General features: G+C 40.3%; 1 protein-coding gene across 1 annotated transcript; it reads right to left on the reverse strand.

Annotated features, from left to right (window-relative positions):
* Positions 1 to 6489: 6489 nt before the first annotated feature.
* kcnk5a (potassium channel, subfamily K, member 5a) lies at positions 6490 to 20863 on the reverse strand. Its single transcript, XM_030045052.1, has 5 exons — positions 20341 to 20863; positions 11470 to 11581; positions 10596 to 10762; positions 10321 to 10489; positions 6490 to 9865 (listed from the first exon to the last, which is right to left on the reverse strand). Exons 1-5 carry the CDS (start codon positions 20524 to 20526, stop codon positions 8907 to 8909), a joined length of 1593 nt encoding a protein of 530 aa, XP_029900912.1. The 5' UTR covers positions 20527 to 20863; the 3' UTR covers positions 6490 to 8906.
* Positions 20864 to 23388: the final 2525 nt, after the last annotated feature.

Genomic DNA, 23388 nt, shown 5'->3' on the forward strand with positions numbered 1-23388 from the left:
TGTGTATCAGCCAGTATTCAACGCAGCCAATCTCTTCACAAGTACACTGTGCATCTGGGAAACACAAACTTTGAAGTAAGTACTGTAGAGTGAAAGATGAAGGCTGCATTGCTGGCGGGTTCCCAGGATCCCTTGCATAATCTGTCTCTGCACATGAGTAATGCACACGCGCACGCGCACGCACACGCACACGCGCGCGCACACACACACACACACACACACACACACACACACACACACACACAAACACTGAAAACTGTCTGTAATAGTCTGTAATAGTGCAATGTCATAGCTCTTTCCTTAAGTTTATGGAAAATAAAGATTAGAGCTTTGAGTGCCATTGAGGATTTCAATTCCTTTCACAGTAGATGGACAGATAATATGTCAGCTTTGGCCGGGGGTCATTGGCTGTGATATGTCATTCAACAGATCTGTGTAAAATTTCAGCAGCTCATCACACCAAGGGTTGATTTTCCGCTCTGCTTTTTTTTTTTTTCATACATCTAGCGGAAGTCTGTCCTTTTGCATTCTGACACGTAAAACGATTGATTTTTCCTCCGAAGGCGGCTTGCGATGAAAACATTCTTTACAAGACCTCATTATTTCCTTCCAGTTTACAATCAGGCACAGGCTCCGCAGACATTTCCATGTGAGGAGTGTCAGAATAGGTACCAAACAGTGCAACTTGGAAATGGGATTATACCACATGTGCATAACTGCATGCCATAAAACCAAATCAAGGGCTGAACTTTCCAAACTTGATATCATGAGGTCTGAGAAACCGACAGGCTTGGGCACGCAGACAGCTTTACTTTGGTGCATGACCCACTTTTTAATATGCCTCATCAGAAGAATGGTGATTTTTTTTTTTTTTTTTTTTTTTCTCTAATATGCTGCAATCAGCCTATCCAAATGGGAGTGTTTAAAGCCTGGCTGGATCCAAGTTCTCTTTAACTTGTGAGAATGAGTCCACAGGTCAAACATTCATCTACTAACTCCTTTATGACCTCAAATAAAATCTGGCTTCAGCACACCACAATAAATGTTTTCCAAAGTATTTACAAGCATATAACAAGTTTTTTTTTTTTTCCTGTTACAAAATCAGATTTGCATTGCATTATGGCATTTACAGCCGTGCTGACCTAGGTTCTCAGCAGGTTGAGAAGGCACCAAAATTGAAATGATGAATCATAAAAGAGGCTAAATACTGTTACATGTAGAGTTGAATTTCTTGTTTCCTGTTTGGCAGCACACTTAGCTTGTGGTCTAAACTTTTCAAATGTATCATAAACAAGGAGTCTTGATACATTTTCAGCTACTTTCGCAAGTGGCCAGAAGACCTGGATGGAATTTGACCTTTGAGATTCTCAGACACACCACAGCCCAGAATTACTGTTGAAATCAGACGATCATGTCTCACGGAGGCAAAAGTAAAAAGAACATCTCTAATGATGAAGACTATGTATCTGTAGAGGCCATGAAGGACATGATGGAACAGCAAAGGCATTTTAAAGATGCTTTTTTTTGGCATTTCTGCTGTACTTGACAGTCACAGTGGAGATAGACAGGAAAGGCAGGGGAGAGAGGGAGGAATGACATGCAGCAAAGGACCTGAGGTTGGATTTGAACCCCGGTTGCTGTGATCGGGACTGAGCCCTGGTGCATGGTACGCGCTCTTAACCGGTGAGCCACTCAGACGCCCCCAGCAAGGGCATTTTATGGTGAAATGCTCAACAGACACGGGACAAACTTTATGAATCGTGAAAGAGTCGCTCAAGCCCAAACTGACGACCTGGCAGCCACCAAGAAGATTCATTTGAAATTCAGCTTCTTCAGCTTCTCAGCCTAAGAACTCAAAGAATCAAAGTCGACAGAATAATCTCATCATTGATGTTTTGATTCAAGACAACGCTAGTCAGCCCTCGTCTGACACTGAACAACAGGTCAGAGACTTTCTGAGTACAAACTCAAAATCAGTCCTGCGGATATTCAGACTGAGAATACTAACATTTGTGTGATTCAAAGACAATTAGTTTATACTTGCAAAGGCCAGAGCTCATGTCAAGAATACCTCACTTTATGTGAGTGAGGATTTCTCTGAAAGTCTACGAAAAAAGAGAACGAGGGGAGTACGCAGTCATCACTTACCTGTACAGCAAAACAGTCATTTAACCACACAAGTAGCAGAATCAGGACTACTGGTGTCTCATCAGGATTTCCACACAGTTGGTGACCATTTCCACCTCTGATTTCTGCCCCTCTGATTCCACTAGACCACAACATCACTGCTTCTTGTGCATGTGAGCCGGGAATGTGCATGTACAAATGCTGTTTTTTTTTTTTGTTGTTGTATTTTATGATATATTATGACTTTCTGGTACTTCGAAGAATGCCTGTGTTTAAGCCCCTCAGAGGATTTTGAGGTTTTCGTCAACACGTTTTCTCTACTTTTACGCCCAACCTGTTCAGTGAATATGTGTGAATACATAAACACAATACAGTCTCTACGCTCATTTATTTTCTGGACTTACTGTAAATCTTCCAAACACAAAAACACATCATATTAGACTTTGCGGTAAAATGTCAAATTTGTGCTGCTGTATCGGTGGAGGAGGGGCTTTGTGGTTATTCCAAAGATCAGTCTGATTGCATAAGGAAACCTTGGACCAAGCCTAGTCATCTGTTTGACTTGAATCACAGACAAAAGTTTTAAGATTACACTGAATCATTAATCTAAGCCTCATTCCCCAGTTTAACTGAGACCGGTCACACAGGGGTCACGTATCATATTTGTATTTGGTCTCTTAAACTGTAATGCACCGTGGACGATGACAATGTGTTTTTAATGATGGGGTTAATGTGGGATGCCACCTTCACTACTGCTCCTTTTCATCTCACAGCACCTTTAAAATGGTGGCTTTTGGATTTATATCCCAGATAGCAAAATGTGATTGAAACAATGTTGAAATGTGGTCAGGCAGAAATATTGAATCCATGTTGAAACCCGACATTGAAATTATACAGAAAGTGTCCCCTAGGTTTTACGTTGGATAAATGTTGGATTTTCAACCACAGCTGACACTGAATCAATGTTGCTTCAACCATCATCTGATAAGTAATCTACATGTACATTTTAGCTGATCAAAATGTAAATGGACTGCATTTCTATAGCGCTTTTCTAGTCTACTGACCACTCAAAGCGATTTACAATGTTTGCCTCACATTCACCCATTCACACACACTGATGGCAGAGGCGACCATGCAAGGTGCCTACCTGTCCCTCAGGTGCGGTGAGGGGTTCAGCATCCTGCTCAAGGACAATTTGACACGCTCTGGAGGAGCCTTGGATCAAACTGGGAACCCTCCGGTAATCAGACGACCTTCTGCTCAACCTCCTGAGCCATGCCTCACCCGGAGCCTTCCATATCACCCAGAGCCCACAAATTGATTGTATAAAAAAAAATACAATACAATATAGACTCAACATTGATTCAGTGTTGACCGTTCAATCATTAAATTCAACCATAATACAATACACGATATCTTTTCAACCTTTCATCTTTTCAGTGGTTGATCCACCACTGATCTTTAACCCTAACCAAAAGTCAACCAAAAATCAACATTTCTGACCATCAATCAATGTTGATTTAACAACTTTTGCTATCTGGGATGGTTGTTTTCGCAATTCAAGAAAGGCTAAATGTGTGCAGATTCAGAAAAAACAGTTCATAGGTGCAAGACCTGAAAATATAAGCATGGAAAAATAAAGAGAGAAACTTTATGTTGCTCCCATTAAAATCAGTTTGTAACTTTAAATGCTACTTAAAACATATTTCTTTTTTGGGAGCAATATAGCCATCTATTTTCTATTTAATGCTGTTAGAGCCATTTGTACAACATAATAAATTGTAAATAATTTGGATTTGCTGTATTTGAGTTACTAAGAATAATAAGCAGTTCCATGGTTTCATTGCAGTACGCTTATTTAGGAACAATAATGACTGTACTCAGCTCTGGCTTCTTATTGGTTGAGATGTGTCACATGTGTGTGTGCTTGTTGAGTAGTTTTAATAGAAGCTATGGAGCCTTGAGCGCACACTAGTCTTTGACCGTGTTTTCCATGTTTACCATGCAAGCATAAATAAGAAAATTTCAGTAAATTGTCAAAACGAAGAACATGGACTACAGAGTTTTATTGAAGCATGCGTCAGCTCTATGCTTGCACTGTACAGCTTTAGTGGGCATTTTCAAGAAATAGACGGAGCCCCTACAATTGCTTTGCTATTAACAATAAAGTGTGTGTATGTGTATAAATCCAGGAGACAGAGCTCCTAAGCTTAGAGGACTGTGTTTAGAGTTTCAGTCATTACCTTCATCCTGGCCAGGAAAGACAAAGATGTGAAATGAGTTGTTCATCCCTGATTCTTTATGCCTGGTTCAAAGGTCAAAATAAAATTCAGTGCGAGCTGTGATGTTAACGCTCCAAGCGCTTTCTGCAGCTGCCCAGTCTTGATTTTACTGCAGATGATACACACCTTTGCAATGATCTCGAGGTTTTCACGTCAAAGCGCATATTCAAAATTACAGAGCCAAGCTGAAATAATACCCCGAGGCACCGAGCCTGAGCCTGTCTTCTGCTGCCATCAGCCACTGCAATCAGTTATTATTAAGGCAGGACTTTATATATGTGGTGCAGAGGTAGTTGCTTCAGTTTTGAAAACACTTTCAATGTAGATGCACTGGCGTTTCCACAGTGTAAAAACAGTCTCCATCTTAACAAGTCATTTACTCTCTTGTTCAGTGTTAAAATCTTTTTATTAAAACAAATGAAAAATTCTGCTAGTGGGATGTTTGCTTCTGATTTTAATCAACTAGTTTCCATCATTTGCTTGAATCAAGTGTCATTTTCTTGATACTAATGGGCCAGTCTGGCTTATTCTGCCCTGTTTCAGCATGTTTATACTTGCTCTGTGAAGCATTCCTGAAACAAGGGTAAGATTTTAAGATTTTAAGTCTGAATGAGTCTGAATATGAGGTTTTTGTATTGCACTCAAACAGTATCATTTGAGGGAGTAAAAGAACACTGCCTTCAGAATCACAAATAATGTATTTATTTATGCATATAACATGCAACTTTGGAATAAACTAGGAATAAAGCGTGCAGACATATGTAGTGTCTGACATTCCCCTGTAACATGACACATTCTATTTTCCATCAGTCTCAACACATTTCCAAGCAAACTTTCTCCACTTTGGTTGAGTAGCCATCTCCAGTTAAGACCTCTACTCACTTAACGATTATGAAGGTGAAGGTGATGTAGCACCACCCATCCCAATGAATCATTCACTGCAGAAACACAATGTTCTCACTACTGTAAGTACCTTTTAAGTGTTGACATTTTTTTGTGAGAGCCAAAGATTGTCATAAAAGATCATAATTAGACACCCAGGATGCTCTCAGTGCCATTATTAGACCGAGAGTCCATAATACCATTATGGGTTTGCATTTCTCTCCTAAAGTAATGCAAACTACAAAATCCTCATACACTGCTGCCAAATGTCAACACTAAACGTATGTAAAAACATAAAGACAAGGGGTGTCTGAAGTGTATTTTTGACCCAGGATGGATCCCAGGCATAGGTTATTCTGTTGAGGCCATTCAGGCACTGATGCTCATTTGTGGCCTGTGCCAACAACTCACTGGTATGCACGTTCTAATCTCATGTCTTTTTGGCAGATCAGGAAATGTCAACAAGCAAGCTCTTTTGGCTCCTCGCTTTTTAAAATTCAACCACATTCCAATCATTAACCAATACGCTAACTTACATAAACTGTTGAGGTAACGTTCAACAACAAGGCAGAGGTAGGAATTCACCCTAGTTTCTATGTGGAGCGTTACTCATTATTTGGTTTTCAGTTTCCTTCTCATCATGAGTGAACGGTTTGCTTATCAGCCCTCCGTCCACCGTGACCTTACAGTATGTGTGCACGAGCAGTATCAGGTGCCTCTACAATATAAACTTAAATATACCACACAAAGTTTGCATATTAACTTACAGCTATTGAATTAAATACACTGCAGAGGGAATTTCTTATATTCAAAATTGCTAGTTGAAGAATTAGCTTGGCTGTGGCAAATTCAATACACACATCTTTAATTTGTGAAAGACACACTGTGCTTCACAGAAATAAGATAAAAATTTAAGTAGTGTAACATGAACACTTTTTCTGGTATCACTAAATTTGGCAAGGAAAGAACTCACATGCATTTAAAAGTAGCTCCTATATGTTAAATCCTAAAATAGTTAACGATTTTCATGTGATTTTACTTTTTGCAATGTGTTATTTAGTACAGTTAGTACACACTGTACTACAGATTGGTACTCAACACTAGTCAAACAAAGTCTGTAAACAGCTTCACTTTATGAAAGATCAGCCTGCGAACCTTTGCAAAACTGTTAAATCTCTGACCTGGTGTCACCATGTATTAGCAAAACAATGCACAGGTTTTATTAAATTGTTTATTTTAAATGAAATATACAGTTTTGTTTGGATTTCATATACAAAATCTTAAAACATGAATAATTTAATCATAAAAAAGAAAATATACTGGAGCAAGTTGTACACACATGGAGCAACATTAGGAGTAAAACTTGAGAATAGGTCAAACCAACATAACTTGTTCTTTGTTGATAATGTTGGAACAAGCTTGAAATTCAATCACAGTCCAGAGAAGTACCATGGCTGCATAACAATGCTGCACTCAGCGGTCTAGGAAGACGAGCAAAGGGGGAGGGAGGAATGTTTCACACACAAAATGTCTATCATGTCAATGATGGAAAAAGAAAAATAAGACAAAACACCCAGTGTGAATGCTTTTACCATTTCAGTGAGTCACTGCCAAGCAAGATTGATGTTGAACTTCATATCCTCAGCTTGGCAGTGGGACTATTTTTAGGCCCCGTCATCTATTGGCCACAGGTTAGAGGATTATGTGGTCCGAGGTGGTGGCAATGGTCCACATTACCTCAAAAACCCCAATGTATTTACTTTATATTATTCACCTCTCTGTGACATTCCCAAAACCTGCCCTAAATGAAAAGACTGGTTATAAAGTAGTGCTGCGTGACACCGCACAACACTGCCCCCTAACTATGCAGAGTAACACTGTTTCAAGTTTTTTTGTGTGTGCAAGTTAACATGTGCAAACGGCAGAGGGGAACTAATAAGGAGACTATCAAGGTAAGACTGTGAAAAGTAATGGACTTGATATTTTGTTCACTCCATTTTACAAATGAAGTAATTACTGGAGTTTTGTGTTCATGTGCAAACAACAATCAATTGAGAGCACCGATACTCCTGACTTTGTCTCATGACTACAACATACGTCAAGAGATTATTGATCTGTCACAAGTTAACCTTGGCTGGCGATGATAACTTGTGGTTCAGTTATTCATGCCAGCACAAGCCCCCAAATGCAAACACAAGTAGGACGACCATGTCCTGAGCAAAGCAGTGTTTGTAGCTACTGATGGGCTTTCAGCCAATATTTACATGGCAAATACAAAGAAGTTAAAGAGTGCTAAGAAGAGACAAAAAGTGAGAATATTGCTGCTGTGAATGAGGGGTTTCTACCCCATTATGCGCTACCGTGCTCAAAGGCCCAAAAACCACAACACAGAGGTATTTGGTTTGCTGTCAGTAGCAAAACACTGTGGTAAAGTTTGTGTTTGCAAAAGCAGTTCGAGTCCATTCTGAGTGGGGCGTCTATGTCACAAGGATTCCTTAGGACCATCTGCGAAGTAGATTTAAAAGCAGTAAAAATGGCTTGGGACCAAAAACATGCAAAACAGAGATAACCTCAAGTTTGAGTGCCAGTTGGGCAGGATATTCACATTTTGTCTGAGATCTGTAATGGCAGTGCTACTGAATGCAACTCTGGTCCAAAAAACACTTGATGCTTTTACTTTCCAACTTCACTCTGATCGGTTCTGGGACTCCCAGTTGTTGCCCATGCGCTACTGATGACCTCTAGTGCATTTGAAATAAACAGCATTCTTTAGGTTGCAGTCAAAACAAACAGCAATCTCAGACACAAGAAGTAAACAAAGATTTCACCAGGGAAAACAACAAACAAACAAACCAAGGACAACACCATAAAAAAGGGGGATAATTAGCCCCTAACCCCTTCATCTTCTTTAAGGACAAGTGTGTGGCTCAGATTTTAAAAGAATCTGCATTGAAATGGACTTTAAACAGTCCTCATCAGCTGGTGGAATTGTGCAATGACAGAGATATGCAAGCCATGTAGCCAATAAATAAAAGGCTACTATATCCTTCATTTTAATAAATATTATAAAATCACCAATATGGTGAATATGACTATTGCAACTTGGGGCAATCAAAATAAATTGCCATTTCCTGTTATTTTTCTATCAATCTTAAAGGGAAAAAACAAACATTTATGGCAAATTCATCTGTCTAGTTTGGACATACCCCAACAAATGTTTGGCATCCATTTGTTGAAACAGTATAAAAGAAATAAATAGACCAGATCATCATTCGTGCAGTTATGTCCTGCCCATAGTCCATATATATCATGACATAGAAAATCATTTGTTCAATGTCTGACAGGAGGCCGAACACATAATAGTCCAAGTGATGTGGGCCTTTTTTATTGTTCCGTTAAGAAGACCACTCCTTTGAAATTTTTCCACTTTGAATTTGGAAAACAGTCTTCTATTATCAGACCCCAAATCACACCGAGGGTGACAAGGCACATCTGAATGATCAAAAACTATCCTTTGAAATCAGTCACATTAGACCTCCTATACATCAACACCAACCTTATCTACAACAGAATATCAGGAGGATGTGGTGACTTAAACAAGTCAACAAGGTTTTTTCAAGAGTCTGTATTGTCTTCCTTCGCATATTCCTCCACAAGTTTCTCATAGGACTGTCCCTGCTCAGACCCGTCACTGGTGAACACAGACCCTTCTGATTCAGAGCCCTGATCCTCCTTTGAGTCAGTCTCCAACTCAACATTTTCATCACATGTTGTGATGGACAACTTTGCTTTAGCATCATCATCATCATCTTCATCGTCCTCCTCCAGGTTGTTGCTCAGCAGGTTCTCTTCATCAATAAATGTGATGTTTGCATTTTGGAAGGTTAGGGGCTGGTAGTCTTTAGAGTCCCATGTCCTTCGACCGCCTGCTCCACAACCTCCCACTCCTCCTGTTCCTCCTCCATTCTCTATGTCCACTTCCTTGTCAAGCTGGTTTTCATACATCTTCTCCGGGTCACCCTCTAGCTCACCATCTATGTGGTCCTCTGTTAGCAGCAAGCCATTGTCTGAGCCAAGGAGGTAGTTCTTGGACTTCGAAAACGCTACAGTGACACGGTCACTGAAACTATAGCGTCTCTTTTGGCGCGGTGAACGGTCTAGACTGAGGATGGTGTGGCCATTTGACATGGGAGCATCATTACAGCTCTTGGAGCGACTCATCTCTTTGGGTTTACTGATGGTGGTGATGCCATTACTTCCACGCTCTCTTTTGGAGCCAATCTGCTTAATCAAGTCATTGTAGCCCTCCTGCTTCTTGGACAGGAAGCTGAAAATGTTGACATCATTAGGAGTGGGCGGCAAACGAAGGGCTGCCTTATGATTCTCTTTGTAGTGCCGGAGCTCATCAAGAGACAGTTTGCGGCGCTTGCGGCGTTTTTTCAGTGCCTTGTGGGCCTCAATTACCATTCGCACTTTCCAGTTGAAGAACAGAGACAGCCATGCCAAGCCCAGATAAATCCAAACTTCCACAAAGTAACGATACAGAGTCGGGTAATCTACATTTGGGTCCACACCTGCAAGAACAAAGAAAATTAATTTAGAAAATGCCTCCCAATGCTGCCAAGGTCAATTCACACAAGATGACAAGTTTGGACCTGAATGTTTTTAGTTCCATAAATAGAACTGTTTGGGTAGCAACAAGATTAACCATAATGCCCTTGTTATCTGTGTATCAAAGTATTTATCTTATGATTGGCACCATTATCAAATGTAAACCTCACCACAGAGCCTAACCTGTCAGCACTATCAAAGGAAAGCATTTTTTTGAGTATATTACTCATGTGATTATGTAAACACAGCAGAACTTCAAAATGTGTAGAGCATGGCCATAAATCAATGATTTTCATTAGCTTTCCTGACCATTTTCTTTTTTAAATGAGTTTTTTATTGTTTGAAAAACAGTAGAATCTGGAACAAATGAGACTGTATATTAAAAAACGGATTTTAATGTATTCATCAAAGAACTTACCTGCTACCAAGTCTCCAAAACCAATTGTGGTCAAAGTGACAAAAGAGAAGTACAAGCCTTCAATATAGGTCCAACCTTCTTGGGACATAAATACCAAAGGTGGGAGGACTAAATGTACCAGTACACCCCATAGGAGAAAAATAGCTGTGCAGGTAAACTGAGCCTTTCTCTGTAAAATAACACAGAAAGCAAAAACATTAGTCTCTGAACACTTTTAAATACAAAAAGAAATGCAAGCAGTTTTTCTAAAGACGGAAAAACCTGTATTGACTTACCAGTGAAACCCCTTTCTTGGTTAGGTACTGACCCAGGTGCTTGGCCCTGCCACCGAAGAACTTGCCCAGTTCACTGATCCAGGTGAGACATAAAGGCACACCGAACAGTCCATAGAAGATGCAAAATACACGGCCTGCAGACGTTTTGGGGGCAATGTTCCCATAACCTTTGATGGGAGAAAAACATGGTTAGCTAAATATATATATAATGGAAACAACTATTCAGTGCTTAAACTCTTGCTTGGCGTGACATCTGTTATTAAAAATTTATATTATCTACAGTATTTAAAATGTTGGAGACTGTAATAAATTTCTATCATAAATGTCATTATATATTAACACAAAAAAAAAGTGCAGATGAGGAAACGGTAAGTGACAGGGACTTGGCAAATTTGAGGACACAAATTAACCAATGGAAAACTCTGCAGGCATTTAAGATGTGGAGATGTGGCACGGTACCAAAAGAGGGAAAATGACTCTGCTGACATAAACCAAGCCACCAATGAGGACCGGTCATCTAATCAAGGTTTTTTTTCCACCTGATCCCATCTTATCTGTGTTGTTGGTCTGTACATTTGGTTTATACGGGCTTGGGTAAAAGGGCAAACAGTTTGCTGTAATATACAGTTTGTCCCACTAGAGCAAAGTTAAAGGGGTCAAGGCTGAAATCCTTAAGTGATACCTCTTTAGGTCTGTGTGTACTGATGTGCAAGTTTTGGCCAACAAGCACAGCATTACTTAATTTTCACTTTCACTTGTGCACATGGAAAGAGAGCAAAAAGGTATTTGATGAAATTACTCGAAATCTCTGTGTGTTTAATCAGTGATAGAAATTGCATCCATCACTGGTGAGCCCCCCCAAAAAAGTATTTACCAATTGTCGTGATTACAGTGGCGGCAAAGATGACAGCATTTGGCCAGTTCCAGTTGTTGAAGGTCTTGCTGCCAGTTATGGTGACTCCTTGTCCTGCAGCATCAGACACCACCTGAGGACAAAGAAGATCAAGACTAAGATCAATGCTGGAATTTAACTGCATGAGAAATACGTTTAGGCTAAACAAATGAATGCCACCAAATTGGCAGTCATAACGGTCCAATTTGGTTGAGCGAAAGGAAGAGAGGAAGTTTGTAGAGTTTAAGCTCCATTTCTCCCCATCACATCCTTCCTGTAATATGTCGATTGTATCTCCAGATGCACTGATGAGCCGATGATTGTCTGCAACAGCACACAGGGGCCCTGGCAGATCGAGTTTAACCGGAGGGGTTTATGGTTTCAACCTCTGCTTACATTCATAGGAAAACAGGAAGATCAGACCCACATCCCTAAACAGTCATTTCATAATCACATAATGACAGATAAAAGGACCAGGTGGTTTTAAGTGGTTACTCTTTGAAGCAGGAAATTGAGTGTAAAACGAATGTAGGATCTTGGCCAAACAATTCACTCTGAGCTTTTTTTCTGTATACGGTGAGCCTTTAAGTGAAATCGATATCAACCTTTAGCTCCATGACTTGTTAAGAAGACTGAAAGGCATTGTTACATTTTTAGACAGTCATACTGCTCATCTTTTTTCCTTTTAAACATGCAACTAAATGTGGAAAACCACTACAAGATATTCTTCTACTACCAAACCAAAATCTATAAAATCTAGCGAGTGAAAAGTGAAAAAAGGAATCTTCAAGTTTATACAACTTAAGATTGAGATCCATTAGTTTCGCCTTTCAAAAGCTACTGCTGCAATCCAGAGTTGAAAAAAATATAATTTACAAGAGAGAAGCATGGTTAATCAATCATCCCCAACCATGTGTGTGCTTCAACAGCCACAGCAGAAACTGAATTTGCTCTCTGGGGTATTAGCAAACCCCCGGCAATGTGTGCTGGGACAATGCATTCCCCCACACCAAATGTGCTTGAGGGGCAAAATGTGCAGAGGTTGGAAAAATTCACTTGAGCTCCTAAGTACTGGAAGACGTTTAGTTCTTTAATAATAACAGGTCTGTGACAGTTCTGCTCTGTAATTAGCCAGCACAAAGGGAGGCCATTCTTTTGTCTGCTGAATCAACACAGCTCCTCCACTGGGCTTTGTGATGACAGCAGTGATGGGCACAGTTCATCTTCCAACCGTGACTGGAAATTAAAGTGGAAAACCTCACTCAAGTGGACAAATGACCCATTTTTATAAGTAGCTATATTTGCATACACAAACTAACCCAACTATTACGTTACATACTCCACTTCAAGTCTTTTTGGGATTGAACTGAAATTGAGTATTACTGTTGCCAGGAAAAAAAAACAACACACACACACACAAAAAATCAACAGACTAGTCCTGTCAACAAATAGTACAGTTCACCAACAAGAGATTGTATGAAAAGGTGCTGCTGCCAAGTATCCTCTCCCTTTTTGATGGAACTATAATACCTTGCTTCCAATAAATGGAAAAAAAAAAATAATTTCAATATCAATCTGTGCAATGTTTTTGCACAGTAATCGACAGACTGACAGCGATTGGTGTCAGTTTGTAGTGAAAGCCAGTAATTGAAAAGGTAAATAAGCCACAATAATGCATTTAAAATTGGAGGAATCCAAGCATCTGAACTCTTTTTGTCTTCCATAATCAGAGCACAAACTTCAGAGTTATGATGTTTACATGTGGCAATTCAGTTACTGGCCATAGCCGGTGATGCTGCTCGCCAAACCCAGCTGCAAAAAAGCAGAAAAGGGCATTACGAGGAATGCAGTTTTGTGCTCTCGTTTTAGCAGTGGGGGTGGGGGTTGTGGGGATTAGGTCACCAGAGCCATTAGTGAGGGAAAAAAAAATAAACACCTGCGCACACCAATGGAAAAGCATTTATGCAAACCACGACAGTATTGTGCAGTCCTGGTACATGAGATGCTTTCTAAGAGGAAAATAAATGATTATGATGCAAATTAAATAATTAATAAAGTAAAGCCAATTTAAGTTTTTTTTTTTTTTTTTTTACCAGATAGTAAGGAAAATCAATGCTGTTTGAGAGAGATACTGTGTTTAAAATAGTACAGCTGCAACAGTCTTATGAAATGGAAGTGGATAGATAACAATCGAAATGACAGATCATATTAACAACTCCACAATCATATAAACAGTAATTTCATTAATTACTCTGTTGCTTACAATATGAAATTTTACTCAAGATTTTTTGTAGGTCTACTGCCTGCTCCGAGGTTTACTATATGGATTAGACAGCAGTTAAAGTGATAATGTTATGTTTGTGTGTCATGTCTGTGGTCCGTGGTCTGTGGTCGGCTCTGCACCTTAATCCAGTGTCATGAGGGCGTGTTGCACAGGTTCGCTGTCTGGAGAATAGAAAGTGCTGAAGTTTGAGACACATAAAATGCTGATTCGCAGGAATACAATGAGGGCAAGGTGCTTGCTCAGTCACGGGAGTGAATGCTATGTCTTCCATTTTGATGTCAGATAAGGACGAGCTAGATAACCTTTCAAACTAAAAGTAGGTTTTATATGTTGATATGTTCGAACAAATAAAAACCTTCCAACAGCAAACCCCATTTTGCTCCCATAATAAATTTCAGAGAGGTTTTAATTTTTCTGCATACAAGCTGGTGAGGAGGAATTGTAAGCCAAGAAGTACTAGCCAGTGAGAAGCTGTTTCCAAGCACTGACACTCAGAGACTGGCCTCAGCAATGCTACAAGGTCCCCATAAGGTTAAAATGTCACCCAAAGGTCAGACCATGGTCACCTAAGGTCACAAACGACCCTGAGAACAAGGCAATGAACACAGGCACTGTGAGAGAAAGATGAAAGACACTTTGTGTGTCCAGCTGAGCACAAACCCACTCAGGAGGAAGTGATTAAACTGGCCTGTCTGTTTCAGAGTCCTGTTTGAAAGCATGATTTTTTTTTTATTAAGTTTATGAAGATGGCCCAAACTAAATAAACCCTTAAAAAACAAGAGATAATTTGTACATATATAACACAGCATGTTCCTGGAAACACAAACAAGCCCAAGGACTGATGGGAAATGAAATCCAAAAGCTTAATCTTTAGATTGTTTTATCTTCTATCATTAGCACTATTAGTTAGTTATTAGTAATGGTGTGATTAGCATGGTAAAGTAATTTTGTGGCTGCACACCTCTCCAGATTAATCTTCTACACAATATCAAGCAAAATGGCATTTTGCCAAGTGACTCACACACAAAGCAGGAAAAGAGACAAGTTTTCTTTTCATTTTGTGTCCATTACTGCACTTTCAGTTACTAGATTTGTAATTATTCAGCAAAAATGTGTTACACAATGTGCCCATTGTAAAAAAAAAAAAAAAAAAAAAAAAAACACCACAAAATCATGCAAGGTATGATTTTAGGTTAAGAATGGCATCAGAACTACATTACAGGAATTCTATTGCACTTCAGTTACTTTGAAAACTTTGATGTGCTATAGGGATTTTGACAAGACTCAGCTGGCAACATGGTTACTGTACCATTTGCAGTGTGTACTTCACTAGAGGCTTGTTCATGGAAATTCCAAGTTACCACAGTTGTTCCAGGAAACAAATCTTGCCCATTTCATAAAATGCCCCATTTAGCAAATAGAATGATCTGTCTAAAGAAGCACACACAACAAATGACAAGTCTTACTAAGTGGTTGATTGACGCAAGTTGTCCGTCAAGTAATTCATAGCTTGGGTTTGGGGTTGATGCCACTATTGACATCTAAATGCTCCCACCACTCTCCCTAATCCCTTGAAAACTGTTATTTGCTGCTCCTATTGAAGCAAAGACAAACAGAACCACTGTTGAGAGCGGAAAGGTCACTGCCTGAAAGATGCAATCCAAGACAGAGCTAAAGATTGACTAAACTGTTTGGGAAGGTTCCCTCAGCACTTCAGTCATCCAGCTGTATATATAAAAAAAGAGAGACACTACAAGATACAAGACTACAAACATCATGTGATGAATGCTGTTTGGGAATTGGGAGGGAGAGAATGTCAGGGGTAGAAGAAGAACTGTGGGTCATCAAAAACAACAGCAGCAACAGAAGATTAGTCTGATTGTTACGGTGCTCAAATTCCAGTGTAGCTACCCTGCACAACAGCAATCAAACTGGTTATTCAAATTCTTGACTGACCTTGGCAAATTTCCATCAGATACAGCAACCAAGCAGTTCAAGTTATGGTCATTTGTAATTGTTCATGTTTATGACTTTGTTTTCTACAGATTAACTGCCTGTCGGTTCACAATTTGCATAAGGATACTGATACAGAGAGCCACCATTAGCTTTGGACGGTCTAGTAATGGGACAGATGTCCAATGACTTTTCAGTACTGCTCACCAGCTGTAATGAAGGATAACACATTGTAGCCTGTACTTGAAAGTGACTGAAGAGAAAGGTGGTTAAAAAAAAAGCCTGACATTTCACATGTTGACATAGATTGTAAATTACATTACAAATTGCAATAGGGTTCCAAAAAGTGCAGCCTAAGCATAACACATATCGCATGACCACAAGTGAGGCTGTATCACAATGTTTGCTCAAAGCTGAGGGATTCCTTTGCTGGTCTGCCGCTGCAAATGTTGCTAAACTGCTGGCTTGGGAGTCCGACACAGCGACACTGATAACCAAAGAACGGTAAAACCACAACGGCAAACTCCAACTGTTATCAGGACAGCTGGCGGCCCGGCACAGCACTCGCTTGCCTAGGTACTTTTCCGCTCCGAGTGCATGAGTGCAAAATGCTGCAGAGGAACAACTGTCTGTGGGCCAGGCTGACTAGGTCACAAACAATGAAGTCACTCATAAAGTCTTCCTTGTCAGCATATATTGATTTCAGATATGGAGGTGGGTGCAAACAATGCATCCAGGAAACAATACTGATCAAAGATTCCACCATGAGAAAAGCTGTTTGTGCAGCTGTGGATGAAAAACTTCAAGTTTTGTGAGTACTTGAGCCAATCAACATCAATGCAAGCAACTGATGTCAATTAATCGGCACATCAAACTCAATGTCCATTTCACAAGGTTTTTTTCTGATTTGGTAAAGACATAAAGGGACAAGTTGCAACGTTTCCAGACAGTGAAAGGATTCTTTATGTTCAGGCGTCTTTTACAGCTTACATCTGTTAAGCAGCGCATATGATACCATTAAAAAGACTTGTGAGCGGCTGTTTTAAACTAAGTCAGTTATATTGCCGTTACTTCATAAACTCCACACATGGTGTTTCTTTTCTTTATTGTCACTTAATTTCTTTGGTGTGTTGATTAATTTATCCAGTAAATTAAACTAGCACTTCACTTGCATGCTACATCCAGGAATCTTTTACTGAGGTCTGATCTGATTAAATTCAAAGATTAGGCAGTTTCTCTGCGACAGATGCCAAGTTCTGGAAAAAATTTGATTGGTTGAAACTAGTAGGCCAATTTGGATGGTGGCATTCTCACATTGTAACGAAGTTGCAAATGCTGTCCTCAAGTAAAATCCACAAATAAAGGCAGCTTATTCTGGTTAATTAGTAGCCACCATCTAAGACCTCACTGCACTGAGGTCTCTGGCTATCTTCCATGACTTCAGTATTGTAAATGTTTTGTTTTATTTTTTTTTTTTCTACTGCATGCGGGACTTCTATTCTCAGGTCAGCAGTCTATAGTTAACCCAAGCACATGACTGAGTGAACACGCCACTCAAACAGTGCACTACTTCTGCCTCGTTTATTTGGACTTTTTATTCTTACCAGGAGCTGCTTTTCACTTTCAGCATGTGACAGGCTTGTGTTTGTGAGCAAGTCTGTAGTCTTCACAAACTCTCCCCCTTATTTGACCACACAAACGTGATTAGTCATCCTTAAGTCAGCTGCACTGCTGACTGCCAGAGAGACATTTGTAGCATCAAAAAGAAAAAAAAAGAAAAGAAAAGAAAAGAAAAGTGAGCTCCATGAAACCAATATCGGAAACCATGGCTCTTAAATCCTTGTCTTACATCTGATCTGTGAATAGTTTCCACAGTGGAATCATTTGACACACATACCCATGGTAGGGAGAATGCTAATCACACATTTGCAATTCATGCCCTCAGCATACCTGTTAAAATTATTTCTTGACAAAAAGGTGTACTGTAGCAGGGATAATGTAAAAAAAAAAAAAAAAAAACTGGAAAAAAATGCATACAACAAGTGCAGACAAGTAAATAGCTAGGCAGCCCCGCAGAGGCCGCATCTCTGGAATGGATTTCACAGCAGCAATTTTGATGTGAACAGCAGGTAAAGTCAGGTGTTTCTACTGACATTAATTGAGGCTCTGTTCCATTTAGGTCAAACAAAGCCGGGACCTCGGTACTGTTCATGCTGGCTTCACTGGGCAAGCTCTCCAGCACCTTAAATGGTACAGAGCCTTAATTAATTTCATTAGCACCGTTTGCCTTTACATGCCATTTCATGTCAAAGTGACTGCTGTGAAAAAGGTCTACTGTCTTCTTCAAGGTCACCCCAACTGTTCTATTGCTTTTAGCCAGTATTGGTTAATCTATAATCCTCACTTGAAGGTCTGCTTTGAAACAAAATAAGGGTTTTGAGCCTGCGACATTTCATTCATAGTGTTACAAAGCAGACAACACGACGAGACCCTTGTATGCAGATCAGCTGAACATGCAAAGGTTATCTTGAGGAGATATACAGACATGACTACCTTGATGAGTCAGAAATGATAAACATACATAACACGGGGCCAGTCTCCAAGTTCAGCTTCGAGTAGCTTGTAAACTTTACGACATACTCTCCTGCTCATATCCGCAATGCTTCTGGACAACACGGAAAACGCAAGGTTGCTTGCATTTTATCAAGTGACAGGACACTGGTGAGTTGGATTCTTATTTGCATTAGAGATAATGTGGAGCCGCCACCCTCCTGGTTGAACTTTTATGAAGGCCTCTCAAGAACGTACATTGATGGGCCATAAAATCCAATCTGTAAAACTGTGACCACTTCAAGGAACCTACAGCCAGCAGTAAATCCCTTGTTAATAACGGAGACAGGACTAACTTTTACACGAGCGTCGCTTTCTCTTGTTAATGCAGCTTATATATTATTTTATTGTCAACAAACTAAGCAAAGTTTCCATAATGGAAATCTAACAATCCCTGCTCATGGCGCAAAAGCAGTGTTTAATGTAAAAGTATGTGGACTGTGCAGCAGGTGTATTACCAAACACCAGCAGAGGAGGACGGCTCAGCAGAGACAATAAAACTGTGACTTGCATAGCTGAGGAAAATGGTATGAAGTCAAACATGCTGGCATTATGTCATCACTTTAGTGCATACTGAAATTCCACAGTTGGCAATATGTTATCTTCATCGTCAAAGGACATAGGGAGAGGGAAAAGTTCAGTTTAAGCTGACCTTGAAGATTCAACTGGCTTCAGCACTGGCTACCCCCCTGAGGGAATTATCCCAAATTTCTGTATCGTTAACCCTGATGTTCCTCTCTATATTTGCATGCACTGAAGCGATTTGACTGTTGCAGCGGTGCAACTGAGTGGGGGAGGTTCATGGGTATATATCCCCTTCAGTCACCCCAAACAAAAAAGAAAAAGTAGAAGGAAGCAGAAGGGGGGTTGGTGGGGGGGGGATAATAAATCTTCCTAATACTTATGTGGGCCCCAAACGGGGGACAGGTTGAGACATGTCTTCTGTTTCTGGTCACACTTGCAAGTGTAAAAAGAGAAAGCTGCATTGCACTGCAGCCTAAAACCCTCTCTCTCTCTCTCTCTCAGAGATGAGTTACTGACAGCCTAGCTCAAAAAGGACATCTGCTCCCTTAATTTCTGCAGGAACTAAAAATTTCACATGCCATTACAACAGAAAGCACTGAGTGAAGCCTCTCTTTTAAACAGTGATGCCTTATTTCCTACAATTTTTCTCCTTGTTGAAGGATTGGAAGGTTTTCCATGACAGGTCAACATATTACTGCACAATTTTAGTCATAGCTAAAACATCTCAGACAAATAAAAGAGTGCAACTTATCCAACTTAAACCTTATTACAAAAGAAGTAAAGAAACAATGTGTCACGCATCAAAACACTTGTGCATTGATAAGAGGCATTCACAGTTCTGGTTTCTTTCAGTTCACTCACTTCAAACAGTTAACCACAGGCAGTTAGTGACACTAGTTGTAACACTTGCAGAAGAAAGTGTTTTTTTTTTTTGTTGTTTTTTTTTTTTTTTTTTAACAGGAAATGGACTAACTTTGAACCAAGGAACACGAAGAACTGCAACTTCTCAGGACTGTCCGTTCAAACCTGACATGATATAATCAAACAGTCTTAGCAGCTTTACAGTCTGGAAGGAAAGTAAACTGGGCAATAAAGCAGCCATCATCATTAGCCTTTGACACAACACTTGAGCTAGGGGTAACATCTCTGAGGGAGACACTGGGGGGATAGGTTTCAACCATTTAGCTGCACAAAATCATAAATTCATTGTGGCCAGTTTCCCATGCTATTACAAAAAATATAAATCCATTGTGTGGGCATTTTGGCTCTTGTGAGGCACTGGACGCCTCTATCACACATTAAAAAAAAGTGAAACACCTACATAGCAGAGTAATGCTGGATAAACCCTGCTAAAATTTCAACAAGTGGTTCATATTTGTGCAGTGTAAGCCTTCAAAAACATGTTTCTTCGTGTGAGGAAAAGTGGTCAACTGAAAGAAAAGAAAAAACAACTTTAAAAAGGTGTTTTTGTGTGACCATACCTTTAAAATTTCCTCCAAATCATCTTTCGTCAGACAGGGATACTCCTCAAGTATTTTATCCTTTCGGTCACTGTACTCCTTTGCCGCCCGCTTCCAGTTGGGCTCCTCCAGGACTTGAAAAATCGCTGCCCCAATGGACAGGTAAAAAATAATGGCAGAGGTCAACAAGGGGCCTTTATCTACCATTCTTGTGCACAATGACTCAACTTGGAGAGCGCGGGAGAGGGAGCAGACAGAGAGAGGAGGGGGCGCACGGTGACAGGAGCCCGGTTATGCCGACCTCATGTTCAACAGGTCTGTTCACGGGCTCTGTGGGACGATTCCTCCGCGCGAGGGGCTGCAAAAGCGCGTGAAGCGTGCCGTCTCCGGCAGCATTGGGCTCGAGACCAAACCGTTTCAACGCGGTCATAAACTGGCGGAGAGCGCGTGGAACCGCAGCGGCGACAGTAACGCTCTCCACGTGCGTAAAGTGTAGTAGGAGCGCGCAGAGGGAAACACTTGCTGCTAAAGTAGTGCAGCCTCCGTGGGGGAGTGGAGAGGAGCAGCAGTGACCCGCCCAGAACAAAAGGAGGAGAAAGAAAAAGAAAGAAAAAACAAGTCAAGAAGTGGGGCCTCCCACCGAGTGGCTGGATTCATTTTTACCCCAGGTGCAAGACTCTGCCTCCGTCTCTCTGAAATGACACGAGTTTTGTGGTGTTTATGTTTTTTTTGTTTTTTTTACACAAGTCGATTAGTCTCCCTGGAACACTTTCATTTCAGCAGGATTAAGTGTCATATGGAAAGTATTCATGCAGAAAATATTTAGCTCTGACACATCTTTGTGTCTAGTGTGGAGTCTCCTGCATTTCCTAAAGCAAGGAAACAAACTGTCACTGTAGCTGTGATGGTTTCATTTTCTCTCGCTTTTTGAAGAACTCCAGCAGGAAATATTTATCCCAAACAAATATGTTTTCCTTTAGTGTCAAGTCTCATGTATTTCCTGAAACAAGTAATGGGAAGAAAACTGTCATTGTAAACTTTAAACTTTCTCTTTACACTGATGCTTGGTGGTTGAAGTAAGCATATTTCACTTGCACCTCAACTCTCCAGTGGTCTAACTGTAAAGTCAGTTAATGTGTTGAACCAGGAACAAGGTAGTGAATTTCAGATAATTACATCAATGGGAATTCCAGAGAATTCCTAAAATGAAAATGAAAGCAACTCACTAGAGACAGCCAAGGTTTGCTGGTTTGCTGTTTGGTTTGTGTCATGAAATTTGTTCTCATATTTTAACAGTTATTGAGCGTGCATGCATGCATGTATGTGTGCATAGCTGTCTGAGGGTCTAGACTTCAGCTGCTTAAATGTTTACTCATGTGACGTGTGCTACATTCTCCAATGATAACCTAAGGAGCAAGGATCAAACACACAGGAACAAATGTATTGATTATTTTCTAAGCCTCTGATCTTCAAACATGCTGACAGTAAGAAGCCGGTGGTTTCACATCCTCATCAAGAGATACAGTGGAGTATTATCATTCATGTCAACCCAAACACAGTCAGACATGGTGTCTTACTGTAATTAGTTGCATTGACTTGATTCCATTGGAGAGGATATACAATTACAATATACAAGGGAAATACAAAGGGATTGAACCTTCACAATCATTTGTCACCTCTTTTCCTGCATAAGCAGGTTTCTGGCTGACCAAGAATCCATGGCATGCAAGACAGCACTAGAACTCATCACGTTCACAGTGCTCACACACTCCTGTTCTTTGGCAACCCATGCATGTATTTTGTTACAGTTTAAGGGCATGGCCAAAGACACATCCGTGTGTGCATTGTTAGCCTGCCATTTGAAACCAACATGATAGTGCTGATGACTAATATAAGATCTGAGGAGGCATATTCAGAAAACTGCAATCCTGTCATTAGAAATGTGCCCTGAGATGCTGAGGCTTGTTTTATTGTGTCACAGCTAGATTAACAGATTATATTATGAAGCATTTCTCTGGTGCTCTACTTGGTTCAGTGAAAGGTGAAGATTATTTGAAGCGTCAAATTAAACTTTCTGTCAAAGCAAACAGTTAATTAAATCATATTTTTCTTCATTTCATTACATTTGTGACAAATCCTGGAACTGCCATTGATTGAGAGTGCTGTATATGAATTACAGTGCTGCCAGTATGAGATGGTGTCCATAAAAAGACGGAATCCGCTCAGTTGAGAGCAAACTGGCCATACGGAAAGAAAAGCAGTGAGTCAGAAGTCCTTTCACATGCCATCATGGTTTTATTAATTATACACAAGATTTTCCCCTCATCGGAAATGTTTAGAATGACGTCAAAACAATCATTTTGTGTGTTTATGACAAGAATCTCGTTGTACATTCACAGTCCCTGCTTTTTTTCAGGACAGTCCCGTCAACGTTTGAAGATGTCAGACGTTGACGGGGTCAAAGAGCATCATCTGTCACACGAGGAGCTCCTACTCTTAGATAAGTGGCAGAAAGATCTCAGTACAGTACTTTTTTTTTTTTTTTACTTAATAAACAAACCACAGATGCTTTCCACTATCCACTTTGTTTTGTTGGCACTGAAGAGATTCATCAAAAAGCTTGAATCTCAATATTTTTATAAGGCTCGCTGTCTGCTCATGATTCCAGTGGTTCACCTGCATGGTAATCTGTGATAACCTCTTGATCACATTTGTCCACATACCCATTGTAGGAATCAGGTGACCACTTCACAGGAACTAAAAGGGACAGCTTTTTCCAGCTGATTTTTTGTCTGGATGGTACCACCAACACCAATACACCGTGCAATCAAAACAGACAGGCAGAGTTTCTCCTTGTGCGACAGATGATTTCCTGGTGTCAGACAGTATCGATGCAGCGGTGACAGAGATCACAGGCGAACAGTGTGTGAGCCGAGCCCTGTCAAACAAAGTTCTGACATTGTTCTTACATAACAGCTCAGTCAACAGCCCCCTGTAGTGTCAATACACACAAACCTGTCTGTGCAAAATAGTTGACCTCTTTATCAGGTGAAACTGGATGGGAACTGG

This window comes from Myripristis murdjan, chromosome 22 (assembly GCF_902150065.1).
Source record: "Myripristis murdjan chromosome 22, fMyrMur1.1, whole genome shotgun sequence".
Taxonomy (NCBI): Eukaryota; Metazoa; Chordata; class Actinopteri; order Holocentriformes; family Holocentridae; genus Myripristis; species Myripristis murdjan.

Excerpts from the sequence above, each read along its gene's own strand:
- kcnk5a (XM_030045052.1), bottom strand. The coding sequence starts at position 20,526 with ATGGTAGATAAAGGCCCCTTGTTGACCTCTGCCATTATTTTTTACCTG. Across the intron at positions 10,490-10,595 it reads CCAAGAAAGGGGTTTCACTG|AGAAAGGCTCAGTTTACCTG; the intron begins GTAAGTCAATAC and ends GTTATTTTACAG. Across the intron at positions 9,866-10,320 it reads TTTTGGAGACTTGGTAGCAG|GTGTGGACCCAAATGTAGAT; the intron begins GTAAGTTCTTTG and ends TTGTTCTTGCAG.